Here is a 24,755-nt window from a genome sequence, read left to right as displayed (position 1 = left end):
CTAGGATGACCATAATCAAATAGACAGGCTACATTAAAGTACTGGCAAGGATGTGGAAGAAATGGATACCTCATATCCTCCTGATGACAATGTATAATGGGGCAGACACTTTGGAAAATAACTTGGCAGTTACTGAAAAGGTTAAACATAGAATTATCATATGACTCAGCAATTGCACTAGGTATATTCTCATGAGAAAAGAAAACACGTTCACACAAAAACTTGTAGTACACAAATGTTTACAGCAGCATTAGTCACAACAATCAAAAAGTTGAAAACAACCTAACTGTTCATCAACTGAAGAATGAATAAATAAAATGTGGTAAAATCATACAATGGAATGTTATTTGACTATAAAAAAGAATGAAGTACTGACATATGCTATAACATGGATGAATCTTGAAAACAAGCTAAGTTGCAAAACACCACATATATCATGATTCCATTTATATGAAATGTCTAGAAAAGGAAAATAGAAACAGAAAGTAGATTAGTGATTGCCTAAGGCTGAGGGGTGGTGGGGAAGAGGTTGGGAGTAAATGAAGAATGACTGCTAATGGGTATGGGGTTTCTTACTGAGTTAATGAAAATGTTCTAGAATTAGACAGCAGTTGCACAATTTTGTGAATATACTAAAATCCACTTAATTGTACCCTTCTTAAAAATGGTGACTTCTATGATATGTGAATTGTATCTCAATAAAAAAACTGTGGGGACAGCTGCATAATTCTGTGAATGTACTAATAACTGTTGAATTGTATACTTTAATGGGTGAATTGTATATGAACTATATCTCAGTAAATGTCATAGAGGAAAAAGAGATTAAAACTTTATTCACCCAATTTTATCATACACTATCTAGATCTTTATACAGCCCCCGAGGGGAAAAAAGTAAAAAAAACCCCAAAAAATGTAATCTGAAAATACAATTTACATGTAAAATTCTCTTAAAACAAAGTTCCAAATTACCTTTTGTTCCTCCTTTTCTCCCCTTCTGATCTCCTTTTGCCAAATCACCAGCATCTCGAAGTACCTGCATCGCAGTATTAAAATTATCTTCTCTGAAGTCACCCTGGAATCACAAAATTTTTCTGTGTAACTTAATATCTAATCATAATGCAAATATTTTTTCATACCTCAAAACAAAGCTTCCTCAAATAATAAATAATATAATAATATAACTGGGAAAAGCAAAACATAAGATATCTGAAACATGTCCAGAGTCCCTTATTCTCAAGGCATTTAAAAAATACTGGAAAAGGAAGGAAATCTAATTCATGCATTAAAAAATACGAGTCTTAAATATAATTTTTGAAATAAAAATACATACACAAAAAACCAACAATAACTCTGGACCACAAAACTACTTAAGAAAAAAAACGAATCTCTGCCATTCTTCTCTAGTTTAAAGAAAAATGGCTATAAACAGCAAAGTATGATATTATAGATATAAGAATTATAATTACTCCCTTACATTTTCATCAACCACAAGGTGCAGACCATCTCCCCCTGCTGGAAAAATGTAGTGCTGTAATGGAGTAGGCCGATAATCTGTGTAAATTACATGACAAGGCTGTAAAAACAAAGAAAAGTAATTAACCATATATTTTATTTCTTCAAAATAATACCATGTATATGACCTACCTAAAAGACCTTAAGGAGACAAATTTTTGAATTCAACATTTCAAAAAGAAAAAAGTTTTTTTAAAAATACCCTTAAGTCAGGAAGAGAAAAATGGGGAAAAATGAGGTCCATCAAATTATACTACCATCTGTTCAATTTTACTAATTCCCTAATCAGGGATAAATATCAATACATGATTTGAGTTTCCATATGATCTTGGATCCACACCCTAGACCTGTGATGCCATAATTAAAGAAGACTTCAATTTCTCCGTAGCAGCAGTAATGGTGACACAGAATGCTCCCTGAGGTAAAATAGAACTTTTCTAGCCCAGAGACTTTTCAAAGCTTTACTAAACAGCAGGTTGATCTAACTCCTCCAGAAGATCCACTGTGTTTCTATCCTACAGAAGCAACATGATGTTACAAAAATGCCATTAGAGAGCTTACAAATGGATAAAAAATAAATTTTCAGCATTCTGGTATAAAGGAAAAATAAGGGCAGAAAAATAAAACCAAGAATAAATTTAGTACACATGAACAAAAGCTTGTTATAAGGTCCTTTAATGCTGCTAAAATTAGACTAGAAAAACAAAAAGAAAATACAGTCAGTAAAAAGTCTGCATTCACATGAAAACAATCAAATCACACTCTCAGAAAATGCCCAGCTTTTTCCCAGTACCGAGGTCTTAGAGAAAATTCTCTACTGTGTACTCATGGTTCATTGTATGAATAGATAGCTTCCAAACCTGGCAGGTCATCATGATCAATTTGGGAACATTTAAAAGCTAAAGGTTTCAAAACCCAAGACCCTACTCCCAGAGATTTTGATGTATTGGGTTTGAGATGGGACTCAGAAAATTCACACTTATAAAAAAATTAGTCAGTTGATTTTGATAAGCTAGCTCGATTTAAAAAGTAGTTTCACATTAAAATGTCTTTATTCTAGGCAGCACCAGGAACGAAGTACAGGATATAGTAAGGCCAACTTGTAACATTTTAAATATGGAAAACATCAAAAAAGGGAAAGAAAATACCTGTTTATGTAAGTGGCAAATCCATTCAGCAAACTGCCGGGCATTTGGAATAGTAGCCGAAAGAAAGACATAGTGAACATTATCAGGAAGCAAAATAATAGTTTCTTCCCATACGACACCACGCTCTGAAAAATACAAATACACCTTGGAATTCAATGTTACTTTATTATTTTCTCTCAAGATAAATAATTAGAAATACAGACCATGTTGCACAAGGATATTTTTAGCCACAGACCCTTACTGTAAACTACTTTAGTTCTAACCATGAATTCATTTAGTAGAAAATTAGTAGACTAAACCAGCATAAACACAATGTACTCTGAAATAACAGCCTGCAAAAAGCAGTGCCAAACTGAATCCTGTTCAAACAGCCTAACAAGAGTCCCAGGACAATGGAAATAGTATTTCCATCTCACTTAGAGAAGCAGAAGTTGTTGGCTTATGGAAAGTCACAGTAACAAATTTCAAAGAAACACCATTACTACAGCATATAGCATTGTTCATCTAAATTACCATCATGATCTCCAGAGATGAAAGATTTGATAAACAACGGAACTATAAGTCAGATGGAAAAAAAATGGAAAAATCCATGTGAGAATTTCCCTCCCATAAATGAACAAATCAATACAGGATTCATGATTTAAAAACCAAAATAACTGTTTAGAATCTAATCTTATGAATTTCACAAAAGTGAAATTTCTAAAAAGGGTAAATGATTTCTTAAACTTGTATTACTTTCACTATGAATACAGGTTAACTCACTGCTTTAATTCAAATAAAAACTAAGCTTTAAGTGTGTACATATTAAACATTTAACTTTTAAATGTGTTTGTTAACTTTCGCCCTCCAAGTTCCAACTTACTTTTCCATTACAGTAGTGCAATAGTTCAAGTAAAGGGATAAATTTTTTGCTCATTTTTATTTCATAATCCTCATTTTATTTTTACCATAAACATGCACTTATTTAAAAAAAACAATAAATAAAAATCAAGAATGTTAACTTTGTAGGCTAGAAATTTTAGAAATTCTTTAACATTAGTTATACTAGAGAGCTCTCTATTAGAGGGAACTAATTTTAATTCCATTTTTAAAATGTGAAAATTGCATTTTTTCACCCAAAAGTTGTTACTTTTTAAGAAGTTGTAACTGAATGAGATCCTACTGGAAATAGCACATCATGTTATCCACAAATTAGTTTATAAGAACTCTACTCACATGGAAGATCAACAACTACTTGTTCAAAATTCCTAATGCCATTCTTTTTTCTTAATATCTTTAATGGAGTATGATTGATTTAGTGTTGTGTTAGCTTCTGCTGCATAACAAAGTGAATCATCTATATGCATACATATATCCCCATATCTCCTCCCTCTTGCATCTCCCTCCCACCCTCCGTATCCCACCCCTCTAGGTGGTCACAAAGCACCAAGCTGATCTCCCTGTGCCATGCAGTTGCTTCCCACTAGCTATCTTATTTTACATTTGGTACTGTATATATGTCAGTGCTACTCTCACTCTTCGTCCCAGCTTACACTTCCCCCTCCCCATGTCCTGAAGTCCATTCTCTACCTCTGTGTCTTTATTCCTCTCTTGCCCCAAGGCTCTTCAGAACTTTTGTTTTTCCTTTTTAGATTCCATATACACGTGTTAGCATACGGTATTTGTTCTCTTTCTGACATACTTCACTCTGTATGAGAGACTCTAGGTCCATCCACCTCACTACAAATAATTTCGTTTCTTTTCATGGCTGAGTAATATTCCATTGTATATATGTGCCACATCTTCTTTATCCATTCATATGTCAATAGACACTTAGGTTGCTTCCATGTCCTGGCTATTATAAATAGTGCTGCAGTGAACATTGTGGTACATGACTCTTTCTGAATTATGGTTTTCTCAAGGTATATGCCCAGTAGTGGGACTGCTGGGTCATATGGTAGTCCTATTTTTAGTTTTTTAAGGAACCTCCATACTGTTCTCCACAGTGGCTGTATCAATTTACTTTCCCACCAACAGTGCAAGAGGGTTACCTTTTCTCCACACCCTCTCCAGCATTTACTGTTTGTAGATTTTTTGATGATGCCCATTCTGACCGATGTGAGGTGATACCTCATTGTAGTTTTGAGTTGCATTTTTCTAATTATTAGTGATGTTGAGCATCTTTTCATGTGTTTGTTGGCAATCTGTATATCTTCTCTGGAGAAATGTCTATTTAGGTCTTCTGCCCATTTCTGGATTGGGTTGTTTTTTTGGTATTGAGCTGCATGAGCTGCTTGTATATTCTGGAGATTAATCCTTTGTCAGTTGCTTCACTTTCAAGTATTTTCTCCCATTCTGAGGGTTGTGTTTTGGTCTTGTTTATGGTTTCCTTTGCTGTGAAACAGCTTTTAAGCTTCATTAGGTCCCATTTATTTTTGTTTTTATTTCCATTTCTCTAGGAGGTGGGTCAAAAACGATCTTGCTGTAATTTATATCAGAGTGTTCTTCCTATGTTTTCCTCTAAGAATTTTAGTGTCTGACCTTACATTTAGGTCTTTAATCCATTTTGAGTTTATTTTTGTGTATGGTGTTAGGAAGTGTTCTAATTTCATTCTTTTACATGTAGCTGTCCAGTTTTCCCAGCACCACTTATTGCAGATGCTCTTTTCTCCATCATATATTCTTGCCTCCTTTATCAAAGATCAGGTGACCATATGTGTGTGGGTTTATCTCCGGGCTTTCTACCCTGTTCCATTGATATGTGTTTCTGTTTTTTGTCAGTACCATACTGTCTTGATTACTGTAGATTTCTAGTATAGTCTGAAGTCCAGGAGCCTGATTCCTCCAGCTCTGTTTTTCTTTCTCAAGATTGCTGTGGCTATTTGGGATCTTTTGTGTTTCAATACAAATTGTGCAATTTTCTGTTCTACTTCTGTGAAACATGCCATTGGTAGTTTGTTAGGGATTGCACTGAATCTGTAGATTGCTTTGGGTAGTACAGTCATTTTCACAATGTTGACTCATACAGTCCAAGAACACAGTATATCTCTCCTTCTCTTCGTATCATCTTTAATTTCTTTCATCAGTGTCTTATAGTTTTCTGCATACAGGTCTTTTGTATCCTTAGGTAGGTTTATTCCTAGGTATTTTATTCTTTTTGTTGCAGTGGTAAATGGGAGTGTTTCCTTAATTTCTCTTTCAGATTTTTCATCATTAGTGTATAGGCATGCAAGAGATTTCTGTGCATTAGTTTTGTACCCTGCTACTCTACCAAATTTATTGATTAGCTCTACTAGTTTTCTGGTGGCATCTTTTGGATTCTCTATGTAGAGTATCATGTCGTGTGGAGAGAGTGACAGTTTAACTTCTTTTCCGATTTGGATTCCTCTTATTTTTCTTCTCTGATTGCTGCGGGTAAAACTTCCAAAACTATGTTGAATAAAAGTGGTGAGAGTGGGTAACCTTGTCTTGTTCCTGATATTAGAGGAAATGGTTTCAGTTTTTCACCATTGAGAATGATGTTGGCTGTGGGTTTGTCATATATGGCCTTTATTATGTTCAGGTAGGTTCCTTCTATGCCTCTCTTCTGGAGAGCTTTTATCATAAATGGGTGTTGAATTTTGTCAAAAGGTTTTTCTGCGTCTATTGAGATGATCATATGGATTTCATCCTTCAATTTGGTTAATATGGTGTATCACACTGACAGATTTGCATATATTGAAGAATCCTTGCATTCCTGGGATAAACCACTTGATCGTGGTGTATGATCCTTTTAATGTGCTGTTGGATTCTGTTCCCTGGTATTTTGTTGAGGATTTTGCATCTATGTTCATCAGAGATGTTGGCCTGTAGTTTTCTTTTTTTGTGACATCTTCGTCTAGTTTTGGTATCAGGGTGATGGTGGCCTCATAGAAAGAGTTTGGGACTGTTCCTCCCTCTGCTATATTTTGGAAGACTTTGAGAAGGACAGGTGTTAGCTCTTCTCTAAGTGTTTGATAGAATTTGGCTGTGAAGCCATCTGGTCCTTGGCTTTTGTTTGTTGGAAGATTTTTAATCACAGTCTCAGTTTCAGTGCTTGTGATTGTTTATATTTTCTATTTCTTCCTGGTTCAGTCTCGGAAGGCTGTGTTTTTCTAAGAATGTGTCCATTTCTTCCAGGTTTGCCATTTTATTGGCATACAGTTGCTTATAGTAATCTCATGATCCTTTGTATTTCTGCATTGTCAGTTGTTACTTCCCCTTTTTCATTTCTAATTGTTAATTTGAGTCTTCTCCCTTTTTTTCTTAGTGAGTCTGGCTAATGGTTTATCAATATTTTTTATCTTCTCAAAGAACTAGCTTTTAGTTTTATTGATCTTTGCTACTGTTTCCTTCATTTCTTTTCCATTTATTGCTGATCTTTATGATTTCTTTCCTTCAGCTAACTTCAGGGGATTTTTCTTCTTCTTTCTCTAATTGCTTTAGGTGTAAGATTAGGTTGTCTGAGATTTTTCTTGTTTCTTGAGGTCGGATTGTATTGCTATAAACTTCCCTCTTAGAACTGCTTTTGCTGCATCCCATAGGTTTTGGTTGCTGTATTTTCATTGTCATTTGTTTCTAGGTATTTTTTTATTTCCTCTTTGATTTCTTCAGTGATCTCTTGGTTATTTAGTAGTGCACTGTTTAGCTTCCACGTGTTTGTATTTTTTACAGATTTCTTCCTGTAACTGATAGCTAGTCTCATAGTGTTGAGGTCGGAAAAAATATCTGATATGATTTCAATTTTCTTAAATTTAACAAGGCTTGATTTGTGACCCAAGAAAAGATCTATCCTGGAGAATGTTCCATGAGCACAAGAGAAGAAAGTGTATTCTGTTGTTTTTGGATGGAATGCCCTATAAATATCAATTAAGCCCATCTTAATGTATCATTTAAAGCTTGTGTTTCCTTATTTATTTTCATTTTGGATGATCTGTCCAGTGGTGAAAGTGGTGCGTTAAAGTCCCCTACTATGATTGTGTTACTGTCGATTTCCCCTTTTATGGCTGTTAGTATTTGCCTTATGTATTGAGGTGCTCCTATGTTGGGTGCATAAATATTTACACTGTTATATCTTCTTCTTGGATTGATCCCTTGATCATTATGTAGTGTCCTTCTTTGTCTCTTGTAATAGTCTTTATTTTAAAGTCTATTTTGTCTGATATGAGAATTGCTACTTCAGCTTTCTTTTGATTTCCATTTGCATGGAATATCTTTTTCCATCCCCTCACTTTCAGTCTGTACGTGTCCCTAGGTGTGAAGTGGGTCTCTTGTAGACAGCATATATATGGGTATTGTTTTGGTATCCATTCAGCCAATTGATGTCTTTTGGTTGGAGCATTTAAACCATTTACATTTAAGGTAATTATCAATATGTATGTTCCTATTACCATTTTCTTAATTGCTTTGGGTTTGTTTTTATAGGTCTTTTCCTTCTCTTGTGTTTCCTGCCTAGAAAATCTCCTTTAGCATTTGTTGTAAAGCTGGTTTGGTGGTCCTGAATTCTCTTAACTTTTGCCTATCTGTAAAGGTTTTAATTTCTCCATTGAATCTGAATGAGATCCTTACTGGGTAGGGTAATCTTGGCTGTAGGTTTTTCCCTTTCATCACTTTAAATATGTCCTGCCACTCCCTTCTGGCTTGCCGAGTTTCTGCTGAAAAATCAGCTGTTAACCTTATGGGGATTCCCTTTTATGTTATTTTTCCCTTGCTGCTTTTAATATTTTTACTTTGTATTTAATTTTTGATAGTTTGTTTAATATGTGTCTCAGTGTGTCTCTTTGGGTTTATCCCGATGGTAGTCTCTGTCCTTCCTGGACTTGACTATTTCCCTTCCCATGTTAGAGAAGTTTTTGACTATAATCTCTTCAAATATTTCCTCAGTTCCTTTCCTTATCTCTTCTTCTGGGAACCCTATAATTCGAATGTTGCTGCATTTAATGTTGTCCCAGAGGTCTCTGCAACTGTCCTCAAGTCTTTTCATTCCTTTTTGTTTATTCTGCTCCCTGGCAGTTATTTCCACCATTTTATCTTCCAGCTTACTTATTTGTTCTTCTACTTCAAGTATTCTGTTATTGATTCCTTCTAGAGTATTTTTAATTTCAGTAATTGTGTTGTTCATCACTGCTTATCTGTTTCGTTCTTCTCGGTCTTTGTTGTTTCTTTTATTTTCTCCATTCTGTTTCCGAGATTTTGGATCATCTTTACTATCATTATTCTGAATTCCTTTTCAGATAGGTTGCTTATGTTATCTTCATTTATTTGGTCTTGTAGGTTTTTACCCTACTCCTTTGTCTGTTACATATTCTTTTGCCATTTCTTTTTTGTTTTTTGGATGGGTGCTGCTGCATTCCTGTCTTATTGGTTGTTTGGCCTGAGATGTCCATCACTGGAGTTTGCAGGCAGTTAGATAGAGCTGGTTCCTAATGCTGTTATAAGCACCTCCGGGAGGCCTCACTCAGATTGATATTCCCTGTGGTCTGAGATTCTCTGTTAGTCCAGTGGTTTGGACTTGGAGCTCCCACCACAAAAGCTCGGGCCCAACTTCTGGCCTGGGAACCAAGATCCTGCAAGCTTCATGGTGCAGTTAAAAAAAAAAAAGGAAAAAGGCGCAGTACAATATCAAGAATAAAAAAGAAAATGAAATCAGAAAGATAAAGGTATATTAGGAAAAATAAAACTATAATTGAAACAACTGCAACAAGGTGAAATAAAACCACAGCAGAAGGAAAAAAAGGGGGGGGTGGACAACAAGTCAAAAGGAGAGATCACTAACAAAGTATAAAGAATAAAATAAAATTAGAAAAATAAAAGATTTATTAGGAAAAATAAAAATAGAAAAGAATCAACAGCAATGAATTAACAACGTAAAACAGAACCCCAATCTAAAAGAGGAAAAAGGAAAAGAAAAAAAAAAAGCCTTGGCTATGCGGGCGCAGTTTAGGTAGGGGGTGGAACTTAGGTAGTGGCAGCGTTTAGGGTGGGGTGGGGCCTGTGCCGAAGGGGAGGGGTAGCATGTCGAAAGGAGGGCCTCTGGAGTGTGGGGTTCAGGAGTTAGGAGGTAGGGCCCTGACTGAGGGTGTGTGGGTGGGATTTAGGCCCAGCTCGTTGGAGGGGTTCTCCGACTGCAGAAGTAGGGCCCTGGCTGGGGTTATAGTGGCGGAGCTTGGGCTCTGTGCTGTAGATGGGAGGCTCCAAGGGCAGAGTATCAGGTCCGGGAGCCCAAAATGCTTCCTGGTGCCTAAGTGGACAGGGAAAGCATTGGCCCCGTTCCCTTCTGTTCTTTCGCGCCCCTCCCCCACCGTCTCCCCTGGGGTCTCCCCCATTGCCACTGGACCCCTAATCGTGGGTGGGTCCTGCTGGGTGCAGGAACTCCTTCTCTCCCCCAGCCACCCCTCAGGGGTGCCGTCCCAGAGGTCCGGGCTTTACTTTTGCTCCCCCTTTCCTCCCTCCCACTCCCTCAGGACCCACGTGGCTGGAGGGAGACTAGGTGGGCAGAGGATCAGGCCCGGGATCTCAACAGGTTCCTGGGGGTCCAGCTGGGCAGGGGAAACCTGGCCATGATCCCTTTTGATCCTCTGCCGTCCCAATGGTTCCCCCATTTCCCGCAGTGGGCGTGGGATCCCTTCCCCTCCCCAAGCCGCCCCTCAGGGATGCCAGTCCTGTCCTGCCTCCACTTCTCCTCCCACTTCACTCCCCCCACGCCCCACATCCTACACGGTCACTGGGGTTTCCTCCTGTCCCTTAGGTGTCCATGGTCCCCCACTGGTACCTGGTAGATGCCCTAGTTGTGAGGAGATGCGAATTCCGCGTCCTCCTAGTACGCCATCTTGACTCCGCCCTACCTAATGCCATTCTTAAATAAAATACATGCTCACATCTCAACAACACTACAGAATATACCTGAATCTCTCATGTAATGAATTTCATCAAATATGACCCAAGCAACTTCTCGCATAACTTCAGAACCTCTGTACAGCATACTTCTCAAAATCTAAAGAAAAAGGAGAAGATTTAGCAGGATTCTGACATACCAAAAGCTCTTCTATTTAACAAGAAATTTTGGATATTCTTTTTTAATGGAAAGATTAAAATAATTTTAGGGAGATACATATCTCTTAAATACATAATATTCCTTCCCTAAATCCAAAATAAATGACTTCTCAAGTAAGTAATCAGATATAATCCATGGAAACAATTATCATCTCCATATCCATATATCCTGAATAAGAAGCCACTTCCTTGCATGTACAGCACTTAACCCAAGACCTACACTTGCTAGAATACGAGAATAACTTGAAGTTATCTTCTGTCTAACACAATGGATCTTATACTGTTATCCATTTTTTTCTACCTCATCTTACCAGTATGAATACTTTCTAACAACCGTTATTCTGATTTCTGAGTTAAAGACATCTTCCACGGATGGAAGAAAGTTTTGAGAATGGAAAATAAACTTACTTTAGGCACCAAGATGAAAAGTGAGCAATGCTTTTGGGTAACTCTAAAAGCCAGAAGCTAATTTACGCTCTCTAGTGTACCATGTCTTTGTAGAATTCAATGATATAATTCAAGCATGTACAAAAGTACTTAGTAAAGACAGCTAATAGTGTCCAAAGTGTAAGATGTTACAAAGATATGCAAAACTTAACTGTGATTATGGAAAGAAGCTAAACATAACTGGGCGTTTTAAAAAGTTAGTTATCTATTTGTATCAACACTCAGATACAGAAGAAAAAAAATCACACAGAACAAGGAGCCACTACATATTTGAAACTATGTACTGAAATCCTTGAAATTATACAAAACCATCAAATTATTTTCAAGTCACTGATAATACACCTTTAAAAATATTTTGTGAAGAAAAAACTGCATCTATATTATGACAAATAACAGAAATATTGGTAATTTACAACTAAATTCAATTACTAGAACTTGTTTTAAGATGAACTCTATCCCTTTCAAGTAAATCTACTCAGACAGTAAAATGTTACATTTTTATTGATACAGAGCAAGTAATAAAACATTAGCTGTTTTAACTGAATAACCACATTAATTAAAAGGAAAATTAATTTAATTAAATTGAGACACCATATAAATTACCTCTGTGGTCATAACAAGACAAGATGCTGTAGGATTAATAGTAACATCTCCAGTCATCAGACCAACATCTTGAAATTCTTCATACATTTCACGGTATTTCTGGTTACTCAGGGCCTTAATTGGGCTAGTAAATATTACACGCTGTTTCTCCCTTAAGGCCAATGCAATGGCATATCTAAAAATGTGAAAACAAATAAGAATAAAGAATTTACAAAACCATGTCTTTAGAAGTATGTGATTTAAAAAATTCTATTCATATATAGTGTCCAAACTTTCCCTAATTACGTATCTTAAATAGACTTTGCAGAATATTAATGTCTTATTCTATTTACTTTCAACAATCTATAATAATAGTAATAACGATGATAAATGTGAAGAATAGTGGTCTAAATGAATAAGAACGTTTTAAACTCTGGTCTCTTGGAGTTAATGTAACTTAATTACTAATACCAAGGGATTACTAATGGTTATTACCCTATTTCTTGGAAGTAAAACACATTTGTTTCTCTAGATGGGCCTCCAAAAGTTTACAGAGCCTCTGCCTGTCAATTTATACATACACAGAGTATAAATACTTAGGAAACACTGGAAAATGAGTTTGAGTTTCACAAATAAGTTAATGCATATGTATTCTCTCCCCACATGTATTAGTTATCAAGTCTGTCCTTTGTTAGTTTAAATAAACAGCTCTGACCTTTTTTTGGTCGGCAAATCTTTTCTTTTTTAAAGACTTATTTATTACTTAAATTTTTAATTTTATTTTTGGCCGTGTTGGGTCTTAGTTGCAGCAAGCGGGATCTTCACTGAGGTGTGTGGACTTCTCTCTAGTTATGGTGTGTGGATTTTCCCTTCTCTAGTTGTGGCGTGGAGGCTTCAGGGCACATGGGTTCCAGAGTGCACAGGCCCTGTAGTTTGCGGCACACAGGCTCTAGTTGAGGTGCATAAACTTGGTAGTTGTGGCATGCAGGCTCAGTTGCCCTGTGGCATGTGGGATCTTAGTTCCCTGACCTGGGATCGAACCCACGTCCCCTGCATTGTAAGGCGGATTCTTTACCACTGGACCACCAGGGAAGTCCCATCAAGTCTGTCCTTGAATGGAAATTAAGGCAGGTTCAAATAGTTCTGCAGAGATGAATAGAATGCAACATAGTTTTTCCTTTTTGAAGAAAATTCAGCAGAGTTAAGTAAAAATAGATCATGAAATCAGGACTAAACTTAGCAGCATGGTAGATCCTCCTTACTTAAGATACAGTTCCTATCCACAACAGGCTTATAATCTATTTGGGGAAATAAAAATATGGGATTTCCCTGGTGGCACAGTGGTTGGGAATCTGCCTGCCATTGCAGGGGATACAGGTTCTATCCCTGGCCCGGGAGGATCCCAGAGGCTGCGGAGTGGCTAGGCCTGTGTGCCACAGCTGCTGAGCCTATGCTCTGGAGCCCATGAGCCACAACTGCTGAGCCATGTGCCACAGCTGCTAAAGCCCATGCGCCTAGAGCCCATGCTCTGCAACAAGAGAAGCCAACACAGTGAGAAGCCTGCACACCTCAATGAGGAGTAACCCCCACTCGCCGCAACTGGAGAGCCCGCACGTGCAGCAACAAAGACCCAACGCAGCCAAAAATAAATAAAAATAATTACTTACAAAAAAATTTATCCCAACCACGCCCAGTGAAATAAACAATTAAAAAATTAAAAGTTGTCCAAACATGATCAAATATGAATAGTAAGAGACATACATGAAAGAGAAAAGAATATACAGATGCTACAAAAAATTAGAAGATATAAAAAGAAACAGGAAAGTGATCAATACTTAAGAAAAAGAAGCAGTCACAAGAAAATGAGTGGGCCCAGATGTTGGACTTAGCAGACAAAGACTTCAAAAAAGCTATAACAGGGCTTCCCTGGTGGCGCAGTGGTTGAGAGTCCGCCTGCCGATGCAGGGGACACGGGTTCGTGCCCCGGTCCGGGAAGATCCCACATGCCGCGGAGCGGCTGGGCCCGTGGGCCATGGCCGCTGAGCCTGCGCATCCGGAGCCTGTGCTCCGCAACGGGAGAGGCCACAACAGTGAGAGGCTCGCGTACCGCAAAAACAAAAAAGCTATAACAAACATGTCCAAAAAATGTAAGGAAACCATGTTCTCAGAATTAAAGGAAATAGGACAATGATTCAACAAATAGGAAATCTCAACCGACACCTGAAACTATAACAACATAACCAAATGAAAACTCTACAGATGAAAAGTACAAAAATTGAAATGAAAAATCCACTAGGTGGCTCAAGAGCAGATCTGAGATGGCAGAAGAAAGTATCTAAATATGAAGATAGATCAACAGAAATGATCAAATCTAAAGAGAGAAATAGAAGAAAAATAAACAGACACTCAAAGATCTATGCGACAACCTCAAGTGTCCAAACATAAGTTCCAAACTGAGAAAGACGCAAGATAAATATCTGAAAAATTAACAATAAAAAAACTTCCTAAATTTGTTTTAAAAAACATTATAGATACCACAAGCACAATGAACCCAAGCAGGAAAAACTTTGGAATCACACCTAGAAACACACCTAGAAAGTTTCAGAGTCAAACTGCTGAAAGTGTTCAAAGTAGCAAGAGAAAAACAACTCAAAACATACAAGAGAATACCATCATAATTAAGGCTTACTTCTGATGGGAAATAATGCAGTAGAATGAAACAATGTCAGCCAAATGAGTATCCAATGTTGAAAGAAAAAAAACTGTCAACCAAGAATTACATATTCAGTGACATTATCCTTTCAAAAATAAAAGCAAAATAAAGACATTTACAAATAAAAACTGAGTAAATTTACTGCTAACACATCAACCCCAGAAGAAATATTCTTAAAAAATTCTTTAACTCGAATACAGAGAAAAGAATAGAGTTCTAAAAATGATAAATATGTGGGTAAATACAAGACTGTATAGGGTTTGTGCTTCTCTTTTATTCAATTAATATTTTTAAAAACATAAAACTGTTTAAAGCAAAAATATTATTTTAACATTGCATTACACTGGATTTACAACATATAGTTGAAATATATGTGACAAAAATAGCAGAAAAAAAGGAGGAAGAAATATTAGAGCAAGATAACAATATTTTACAGAAATTGTGGCTGTGATTTAGTTAAAAATGTATACTGTAAGCCCTTGAGTAATCACTAAAAACATAACTCAAAGCTAAAAAAAAAATCAACAGAGGAATTAAAATAGCATACTAAAAAATGTTTGTTAAATATAATAGAAGCCTGTTAAGACATGAGACACATTACTGAAAAACAACAAAATCAACCACATCAATCATTAAATCAAATTATTAAAATCATAAAGTATCTTCTCCAGCCACAAAGAAATTAAATTAGAAACCAAAATAGAAAGGTGTATGGAAAATCACCAAATGCTTGAAAAGTAAACATAAGAGGAAACCAAGAGAAACTAAAAAATGAATTGAATTAAAAATAAAATGTAACTACCAAAATTTATGGGATGCATGTAAAGCAGTACTAAGAGAGAAAATTATAGTTTTAAACACATTAGACAGGAAGAATAATGTAAAATCAATCTAATTCCACTTTAAGTAATTCCTTGATAGACACAGATTACCAAAACTGACTCAAGAAGAAAGCAAACTGAGTTAGGAATTAAAAAATCTTCCCATGAAGAAAAGCCTAGGTGGTTTAGATGGCTTCATTAGTAAATTCTGTCAAACATTTAAAGAGAAAATACCAAAACTACACAAATCCTTTCAGAAGACAGACCAGGAGGGAACGCTTCCCAACTTATATTATCAGGTCAGTATTAACATGGTATCAAACCTAGACAATGACCTTGTAAGAAAAGAAAATTACACACCAAAATCCCTCATGAAGATAAGATTCAAAGATATTCCAGAACAAAATATGCGCAGACTGAAACTGGCAACATCATATAAGATGATCATCTGCCATAAACAACCAGGTTTATTTCAGAAATATAAGGATGGTTTAACAAAAAACGGATGTAATATACCACATTAACAGAGTAAAAAGCAAATACCATATCCTTGCCTCTATAGATGGAAAAAAGATTTGATAAAATACAGTACTTCTTTTTTAATCCTCAATACACTTATTTTTCCCAGCTTTATTGAGATATAATTGACATGTACCATTGTGTAAGTTTAAACTATATACTGTAAGATTTGTTACCCATATATATTGTGAAATGATTACCATAATAAGGTTAATTAACGTCTCCATCACCTAATTACCTTTGGTTTTTTTCTGGTAAAAACATTTAAGATCTACTCTCTTAGCAACTTTCAAGTGTATAATACAGTATTTTTAAAGATAATAACCATGCTCTAAATTAGATTCCCAAAACTTACTCATTTTGTAACTGAAAGTTTGTTTCCTTTTATCAATATCTTCCTACTTCCTCCACCCCGTCCACCCCAGCCCCTGGCAACCATCATTCAACTCCGTTTCAACGCGTTCAGCTTTTTTAGATTCCACGTGAAAGTGAGATCACACAGTCTTTGTCTTTCTCTGACTTATTTGACTTATAATGCTCTCAAGGTCCATTCATGCTGTCACAAATAGCAGGATTTCCTTTTTCTGATGGCTAAATAATTTTCCATTGTGATCGACAGTGTGTGTGTATATGGATATAGACAGACAGATATCACATTTTCTTTATCCACTCATCTGTTGATGGACATAAGTTGTTTCCTTGTCTTGGGTATTGTGAATAATAGGAATGCAGATATCTCTTTGAGATACTAATTTCATTTCCTTTAGATATATATCCAGAAGTGGGACTGTTGGATTATACTCTTATTTCTAATTTTTTGAGAAACCTCCACACTGCTTTCCATAGTGACTGTACCAATTTACATTCCCACAACAGTGCACAAAGGTTCCCTGTTCTTCATATCCTTGCCAACACTTGTTATCTCTCGTCTTTTTGATAATAGCCATTCAAATAGGTGTTTTTAAATTTTTTTCATTTATTCCCAACTAAGAATAGAAACTTCCTCAAAAAAAAAAAAATATATATATGAGAATATTTGTGATATTGGGATAGGCCAAAATGTCTTACGTATTGACATCAAAAGCATAATCAATCAATCCATAAAAGAAAAAACTGAGCTGAACATCAAAATTAAAATCTTTTGTTCTACAAAAGATACCATTAAGATAGTTTAAAGAATTATTTATGATGCAGTAAGACCAACATCTCAATTGTAAAAATCAGCAAAAGACTGAAATAGATATATAAGATAAGCACAGGAAATTGATACTTAACATTTTTAGTCATCGCAGAAATTCAAAACCACTATGAGACATTACTATATACCCACTAAAATAGGTATAATCAAAAAAAGATAATGACAAGAGGTGGTAAGGACATAGAGAAACTGGCACCCTCATCCATTATCGGTAGGAACACAAAATGGTACAGCCACTTTGGAAAACAGTCTGGCAATTTACTGAACAGTTAAATATATATTTGCCATAAAACCCAGCAATTACAGGTACTACCCAAGAGAAATAAAAACATGTCCACACACAGACTTGTACATGAATGTTTATATCATAACTACTCACAATGGTCAAAAACACAAAACAACTCAAATGTCTATCAACTGAATAGGTAAATAAAATGTCAGGTATCCAAAAAATGTAATACTACTTATAAATAAAAAGAAATGAACTAGTGATATATACAACATGAATGAACCTCAAAAATGTTATTCTAAACAGGGAAAAAAAAAAAACACAAAAGACTCCACATTACATGATTTCATTTACATGAAACTTCTAGAAAAGGCAAAACTATTTAGACAAAGCTGATGAGTGTTTGCCTAGGGTTGGAGGTGGGAGTAGGCTGAAAGCAAACACACGTAACAAAACCGTATGTATGGAAGTGTAAAACTGGAGAGGGTTGCACAACTGTACAAATTTATTAAAACTCACTGAACTGTATACTTTAAATGGGTGAATTTAATAATATTTAAATTACGTACTAATAAAGCTTTCAAAAAAAGCTTTGCATAAAATAAAAAAAAACCAGGGCCAGAAAACTACTCAATTACATAGATAATCTGGTACCAAAATGTTAACCCTAGCACCAGATTTATAAATAAAATATTACACTTGCTACAGTTACCAGCTAAAGCTGGAGTTTACCTTAAGTCCTTGAATCCCTAGGGGAAATCTTTATCTGAGATCCATGAACCACTCCCTGAAATTATAAAATATGGTATGTACATACAAATATATACCTCATCACATTTTTTTATTGAGGTAAAATTCATACAACATAAAATTAACCATTTTAAAGTGTACAATTCAGTGGCATTTAGTACATTCACTATGTTGTGCAACCACCACCTCTACCTGATTCTGAAACATAATTCTCATCCTTCCCAAAACCCCATACCCATTAGGCAGTTACTTTTTGCTCCCCTCCTCTCAACATCCCCTGGCCTCCACCAGTCTTTCTGTCTCTAGGAATTTACCTAAGACATTTCACATAAATGAAGTCATACGGGATATTTCACACAAATGGAATCACACCTACTGAGTCTGGCTTCTTTTACTCAGCATGTTTCTGAGGTTCACCCACACTGTAGCATGTATCAGTACTTCACTGCTGTTACAGCTGGGTAATATTTCATTGTACAGATAAACCAGATTTATTTATCTATTCATCAACTGATGGACTTCTGGGTTGTTTCTACCTTTTCACTACTGTGAATAGTGCTGCTATGAACATTCATGTGTAAGTATCTGTGTATCTGTTTTCAATTCTTTGGAGTAATATACCTAGGAGTGGAATTGCTGAGTCATATAGTAATTCTACATTTAACTTTCTGAATATAAGTACCAGACTGGTTTCCACAGCAGTCCTCACCAGGTTTTCAAAAGTGTCTATAAACCTGGTGAATTTCTTAAACATCTCTTTATGTTCTCCTAACCCAGAGTATGAGAGCAGGTTTCAGCATATACATGAAAATTTCCCATACTGAAAATCAGTCTGCTTTTGTAGGAAAAATGAAAGCAAAGTTACACTAATGCCCAGAATCTTAATGGCTATATATGTTGCCTTTAAATGGATAATGCACCAAACTACTGTACACTTTTCTAAGTGAGATAAAATAACTGAACTAAAATTAGTCAAACCTCTTCTATATTTGTGCCTTAGGAGGAAACTAACTTCTGACTTCAGCACCTTCTGAAAAGTGGACCAATAAAAGAACTAGTCCTACTCCACTGGATAGAACTAAGGCAGTACCTGACCATAATGTGTCTGAATCTCGGAAACAGATCAAGACTAATCTGCAATTGGCTGATGCCATTAGAATGAAAATCTAAGATCCAAAGCTTCACTTGTCTAACTCCCCTGCAAAGAGAAAAATTTTGAGTTACACCTAAGCCAAGGCCTGGAAAAACTAATATACAATAACTAGATAGGCCCTGACTATCCCAAAGGACGATATTCCAGAACTCATGAAATATATCCACCATTATGCCAAGGTAAAGGCAATGATGAATAGGGAGACTGGAGCCATTTTTAAGTTTCCTTCCTCTATGATCTTCTTTACTCTTTAGGTGGTCACTGTTAAGAATACCTAATTCAGGGCTTCCCTGGTGGTGCAGTGGTTGAGAATCTGCCTGCCAATGCAGGGGACATGGGTTCGAACCCTGGTCTGGGAAGATCCCACATGCCGTGGAGCAACTAGGCCCGTGAGCCACAACTACTGAGCCTGCACGTTCTGGAGCCTGTGCTCCGCAACAAGAGAGGCCACGATAGTGAGAGGCCCGCGCACTGCAATGAAGAGTGACCCCCGCTCGCCACAACTAGAGAAAGCCCTCGCACAGAAACGAAGACCCAACACAGCCAAAAAAAAAAAAAACAAAAAACAGAATACCTAATTCAGCTGCTCAATAGGAAAGCTGTAATTTCTCCATAATGAAGAAATAAAATATATTATAAATTATTAATAGTTAACCTGCAAACTCAAATTGATTTTCGAAAAGATGCTAAGACTGAGGGGAAAAAATAGTCTTTCAACAAATTCTGAGACAACTGGATACCCATATGCAAAACAATGAAGTTGGACCTACAAAAATAAAAAGCCCTCAAAATGGATCAAAGAACTAATATAATAGCTAAAATTACAAAACTCTTAAAAGAAAATATAGGTGTAAATCTTTGTGACCTTGATTAGGCAGCGGTTTCTTATAAATGACACAAGCAACAAAAGAAAACAGATGAACTGCACTTCGTCAAATTAAAGACACCTGTACCTGAAAGAACACTCAAGAAAGTGAAAAGATGACCTATAGAATGATAGAAAAATTTTGAAAATCATATATCTGACAAGGAACTAGTATCAGAATACAAAACAACTATCACAATTCAACAAGACAACCCAATGAACAAGTAAAAAAAGACTTAAGCAGACATATCTCCAAAGACATAAAAAGGCCAAAGAGCACATTAAAAAATGTTCAATATCATCAGTCATTAAGGAAGTGAAAATCAAAACCACAATGAGATATCACCTCACACCTGACAGAATGGCTATCATCAAAGAGGCAAGAAACAAGTGCTGCTGAGGATGAGGACAAAAGGGAACCCTTGTGCCCAAGTGCCCATCAATAAATGAATGGATAAAGAAGATGTGGTATATGGATATCCAATGGAATATTACTAAACCATAAAAAATGAAATCTTGCCATTTGCAACAACATAGATGGACCTAAAGGGTATTGTGCTAAATGAAATAAGTCAGACAGAGAAAGACAAATACTGTATGATTTCACTTGTATGTGGAATCTAAAAAACAAAACAAATGAACAAACACAACAAAATAGAAACAGTTATAGAAACAGAAAACCAACAGGTAGTCACCAGAGGGGAGGGTGGTGAGGGGAGGAAAGAAATAGGTAAGGGAGATTAAGAGGTAAAAACTTCCAGTTGCAAAATAAATGAGTCATGGAAATGAAACATACAGTATGGGGAATATAGTCTAATAACTACGTAATATCTTTTTATGGTGACATATTGTAACCAGACTTATTGTGGTGACCATTTTGAAATGTATCGAATTATCAAATCACTATGCTGTGTAATAGGAACTAACATAGTGTTACAGGTCAATTACACTTCAAAATAAACTTAGAGAAAAAGAGATCAGATCTACAGTTACCACAAGTTGGGGTGGGGGTGGGGGTTGGGATGAAGATGGTCAAAAGGTAGAAACTTCCAGTTATAAGTAATAGGGATGTAATGTACAATACAATAAATATAATTAACACTGCTGAAGATTACATTAAAAAGTTGTTAAAAGGAGTAAATCCTAAGAGTTCTTTCTCATCACACGAAAAAAATTTTTTCTATTTCTTTAACTCTGTATCTATATGAAATGATGGATGTTCACCAAACTTATGATATTTTATGATGCATGTAAGTCAAATCATTATGCTGCAAACCTTAAACTTACACTATGCTATATGTCAACTCTATCTCAATAAAACTGGAAAAAAAATAATTTTAAAATAATAAACTTCACATGATCAGAATCTATAAACAATGTACATAATATAGGATTATACTAATACCCACAGAACCTTAATCTTGTCTAGAAATAAGTAACATCATTGTGCTTTTTATCTTTCTGGAATTCTTTTCAGAAACCTAATTAGTTCACCTTTAAAAATGTTTTACATTATTCTAACTTGTATTATGCTGAAAATTCACATTAAAAAGTTTTTACTTAAAACAATCATAAAATAAATTTACTGTATAATCAATTTTTAAAAAAAGGTAGTAACAAGTGTTGGCAAGGATATGGAGAAATTGAAGCCCTCATAAAATGACGGTGGGAAAATAAAATGATGCAGCTGCTGTGGAAAACAGTTTGCTGGTTCCTCAAAAAGTTAAACATGGAATTAAACATGACCCAGTAATTCCATTCCTAGGTATATACTGAAGAGAAGTAAAACCATGTGTTCAAACAAAAACTTGTACATAAATGTTTCCAACAGCATCATTCATAATAGCCAAAGAACTGTGAATACGCATATATCCCATAAATTGATGAATGGATAAACAAAATGTGGTATATTAATACTACACAATTAATCAGCCATAAAATATTAATCAGTCATAAAATACAATTCAACCTGGATGTATACTACAACACAGATGAACCTTAAAATCATTATGCTTAGTAAAATAAAACAGAAACAAAAGGTCACATACTGTATGATTCTATTTATATGAAATGCCCAGAAAAGGTAAAGTCATACAGAAAGCAGACTGCGGGCTGAAAGGAACTGGGTCTAAGGAAATGCGGAATGACTGATTAATGTGTACATGGTTTCTTTTTGCCATGGTGAAGTTGTTCGCAAACTAGAGAGTAGTGACAGCAGCACATATGAAGGAAAAAAGTTAACCCACAAAAGCCTATCTACAACAGATTGAAAAATCCCATCCACGTGAAAGAGCACAATCCACTTTCAGAATGGCCCAGTTCCTCTCAAACTTTAATGGACATATGAATCAGCTGGTGATCTTGTTAAATGCAGATTATGATTCAGTAGTTTTGGGGTGGGTCCTGAGATTCTGCCTAATAAGTCTGTAGGTGATACTCATGTATCTGGTGCAGGACCATACTTTGAGTAGCAAGACTCCAGAACTGTGGTCTTTAAATACAGTTTAGAAGAAAAGATACCTATCAAAAAATTTAAAACACAGGCAATATATGTGTATTTATTTACAAAATTAGATAACTACTGTAGTAATAGAGAACACACATTAAAAATAATGTAGAAAATACTTACTTCCAGCACAGACTAACAAGGACTGGCTTTACCTATCCACCTGAAACAACTACAAAACATGACAAAATATATGAAACAATGATTTCAGACACTGAATAAAAGCACAGTAATCCTTGAGAAAGTGGAAGCAAATGAGGTAATTCCAGATTACTGTCCACAGAGTTTCCAAGTCACAGTTCCAGGATATGGAATCTGGAGGTTTCCCTAAGTTAAGCAGACAGAGGTGGGAGCCTGGGGAGGCCATGGCAGCTACACTGCAGTGGAAAATAACCAGAGAGGAGAGAGCTGGACAGAGGGAAAGCTCTGAACATCTGCTGAGCACTCCTGTGTTTTCAAGTAAGTAATAATCAGTGAATAAGTGTTAGGAAACAACTCAAAGCCAGGGGGAAACCAAGCAAATGAAGCAGAGCCAAAAATAGCCAGATCTTCACAGGGCTGGGAGTTGTTCAGGTTCCCATTGGTCATGGTGGAAAAATTCATAATTCATAAGATACTGGCTAGAATACCAAGAAATATACTAAATAGTGGAGAAAATTAGCCATAGATTGTATGCTACTCTAGCCCTGCCTAAAATCATCATAAACACAAGCCCTGAAAGGATTACATTTTTTTCCAAGAAATTATACCCCAGAAAAAAGCTCAAGATGTTAATAGAAAGGGACATTCAAGATGGCAGAAGAGTAAGACGTGAAGAACACCTTCCTCCCCACAAATACATCAGAAATACATCTACATGTGGAACAACTCCTACAGGAACCTACTGAACACTGGCAGAAGACCTCAGACCTCCCAAAAGGCAAGAAACTCCCCACGGACCTGGGTAGGGCAAAAGAAAAAACAGAGACAAAAGAATAGGGGGCTTCCCTGGTGGCGCACTGGTTGAGAGTCCGCCTGCCGATGCAGGGGACACGGGTTCATGCCCTGGTCTGGGAGGATCCCACATGCTGAGGAGCGGCTGGGTCCGTGAGCCGTGGCTGCTGAGCCTGCGCATCCGGCGCCTGTGCTCTGCAACAGGAGAGGCCACAACAGTGAGAGGCCCGCGTACCGCAAAAAACAAAACAAAACAAAACAAAAAACAGGGACAGGACCTGCACTAGTGGGAGGGAGCTGTGAAGGAGGAAAAGTTTCCTCACACTAGGAGGCCCCTTCACTGGCAGAGATGGGGGGTGGATGGGGGGAGGTTTGGAGCCACAGAGGAGAGTGCAGCAATGGGTGCAGAGGGCAGCGGAGAGATTACTGAAGAGGATCAGTGCTGACCAGCACTCAACAGCCTGAGAGGCTTCTCTCCTCACCCGCTGGGGTGGACGGGGGCTGGGAGCTGAGGCTCTGGCATCAGAGGTCAGATCCCAGGGAGAGGACTGGGGTTGGCTGCGTGAACACAGCCTGAAGGGGGCTAGTGCGCCACAGCTAGCCGGGAGGGAGTCCGGGAAAAAGTCTGGAACTGCCGAAGAGGCAAGAGACTTCTTCTTGCCACTGTTTTGTGGTGTGCAAGGAAAGGGGATTCAAGGCACCGCCTAAACTAGATTCAGAGACAGGCGTGAGCCGTGGCTATCGGCACAGACCCCAGAAATGGGCATGAGACGCTAAGGCTGCTGCTGCTGCAGCCACCAAGAAACCTGTGTGCAAGCACAGGTCACTACCCACACCTCCACTCCCGAGAGCCTCTGCAGCCAACCACTGCCAGGGTCCCGTGATACAGAGACAACTTCCCCCGGGAGAACACACGGCGTGCCTCAGGCTAGTGCAACGTGATGCTGTCCTCTGCCACCACAGGCTCGCCCCGCATTCCGTACCCCTCCCTCCCCTCGGCCAGAGTGAGCCAGAGCCCCTGATCAGCTGGTCATTTAACCCCGTCCTGTCTGAGTGGGAACAGACGCCCTCAGGCGACCAACACGCAGAGGCAGGGCCAATCCAAAGCTGAACCCCAGGAGCTATGCAAAAAAAGAAAAGAAAGGGAAATCTCTCCCAGCAGCCTCAGGAGCAGCGGATGAAATCTCCACAATCAACTTGATGTACCCTGGATCTGTGGAATACCTGAATAGACAAAGAATCATCCCAAATTGAGGCAGTGGACTTTGGGAGCAACGATATATATATTATTTTCCTTTTTCTCTTTTTGTGAGTGTGTACGTGAATGCTT

General features: G+C 37.1%; 1 protein-coding gene across 3 annotated transcripts in view; it reads right to left on the bottom strand.

Annotated features, from left to right (window-relative positions):
• MTREX (Mtr4 exosome RNA helicase) overlaps positions 1 to 24,755 on the bottom strand; it is a 137,816-nt gene that overhangs the window by 85,402 nt on the left and 27,659 nt on the right. For all 3 annotated transcript variants that reach the window (XM_029216471.1, XM_029216473.1, XM_029216472.1), the window contains 5 exons: positions 11,760 to 11,934; positions 10,560 to 10,650; positions 2,661 to 2,785; positions 1,475 to 1,573; positions 970 to 1,072 (listed from right to left, as the gene is read on the bottom strand). In XM_029216471.1, the coding sequence (XP_029072304.1) occupies positions 970 to 1,072; positions 1,475 to 1,573; positions 2,661 to 2,785; positions 10,560 to 10,650; positions 11,760 to 11,934 (593 nt within the window). The remainder of the gene's footprint in view (positions 1 to 969; positions 1,073 to 1,474; positions 1,574 to 2,660; positions 2,786 to 10,559; positions 10,651 to 11,759; positions 11,935 to 24,755) is intronic.

This window comes from Monodon monoceros, unplaced genomic scaffold (assembly GCF_005190385.1).
Source record: "Monodon monoceros isolate NGI ecotype Baffin Bay Population unplaced genomic scaffold, NGI_Narwhal_1 Super_Scaffold_12, whole genome shotgun sequence".
In the NCBI taxonomy this organism is placed as follows: domain Eukaryota; kingdom Metazoa; phylum Chordata; class Mammalia; order Artiodactyla; family Monodontidae; genus Monodon; species Monodon monoceros.
Note: the sequence above shows the minus strand (reverse complement) of the source record. Positions and strands in the feature narration are given on the sequence as shown.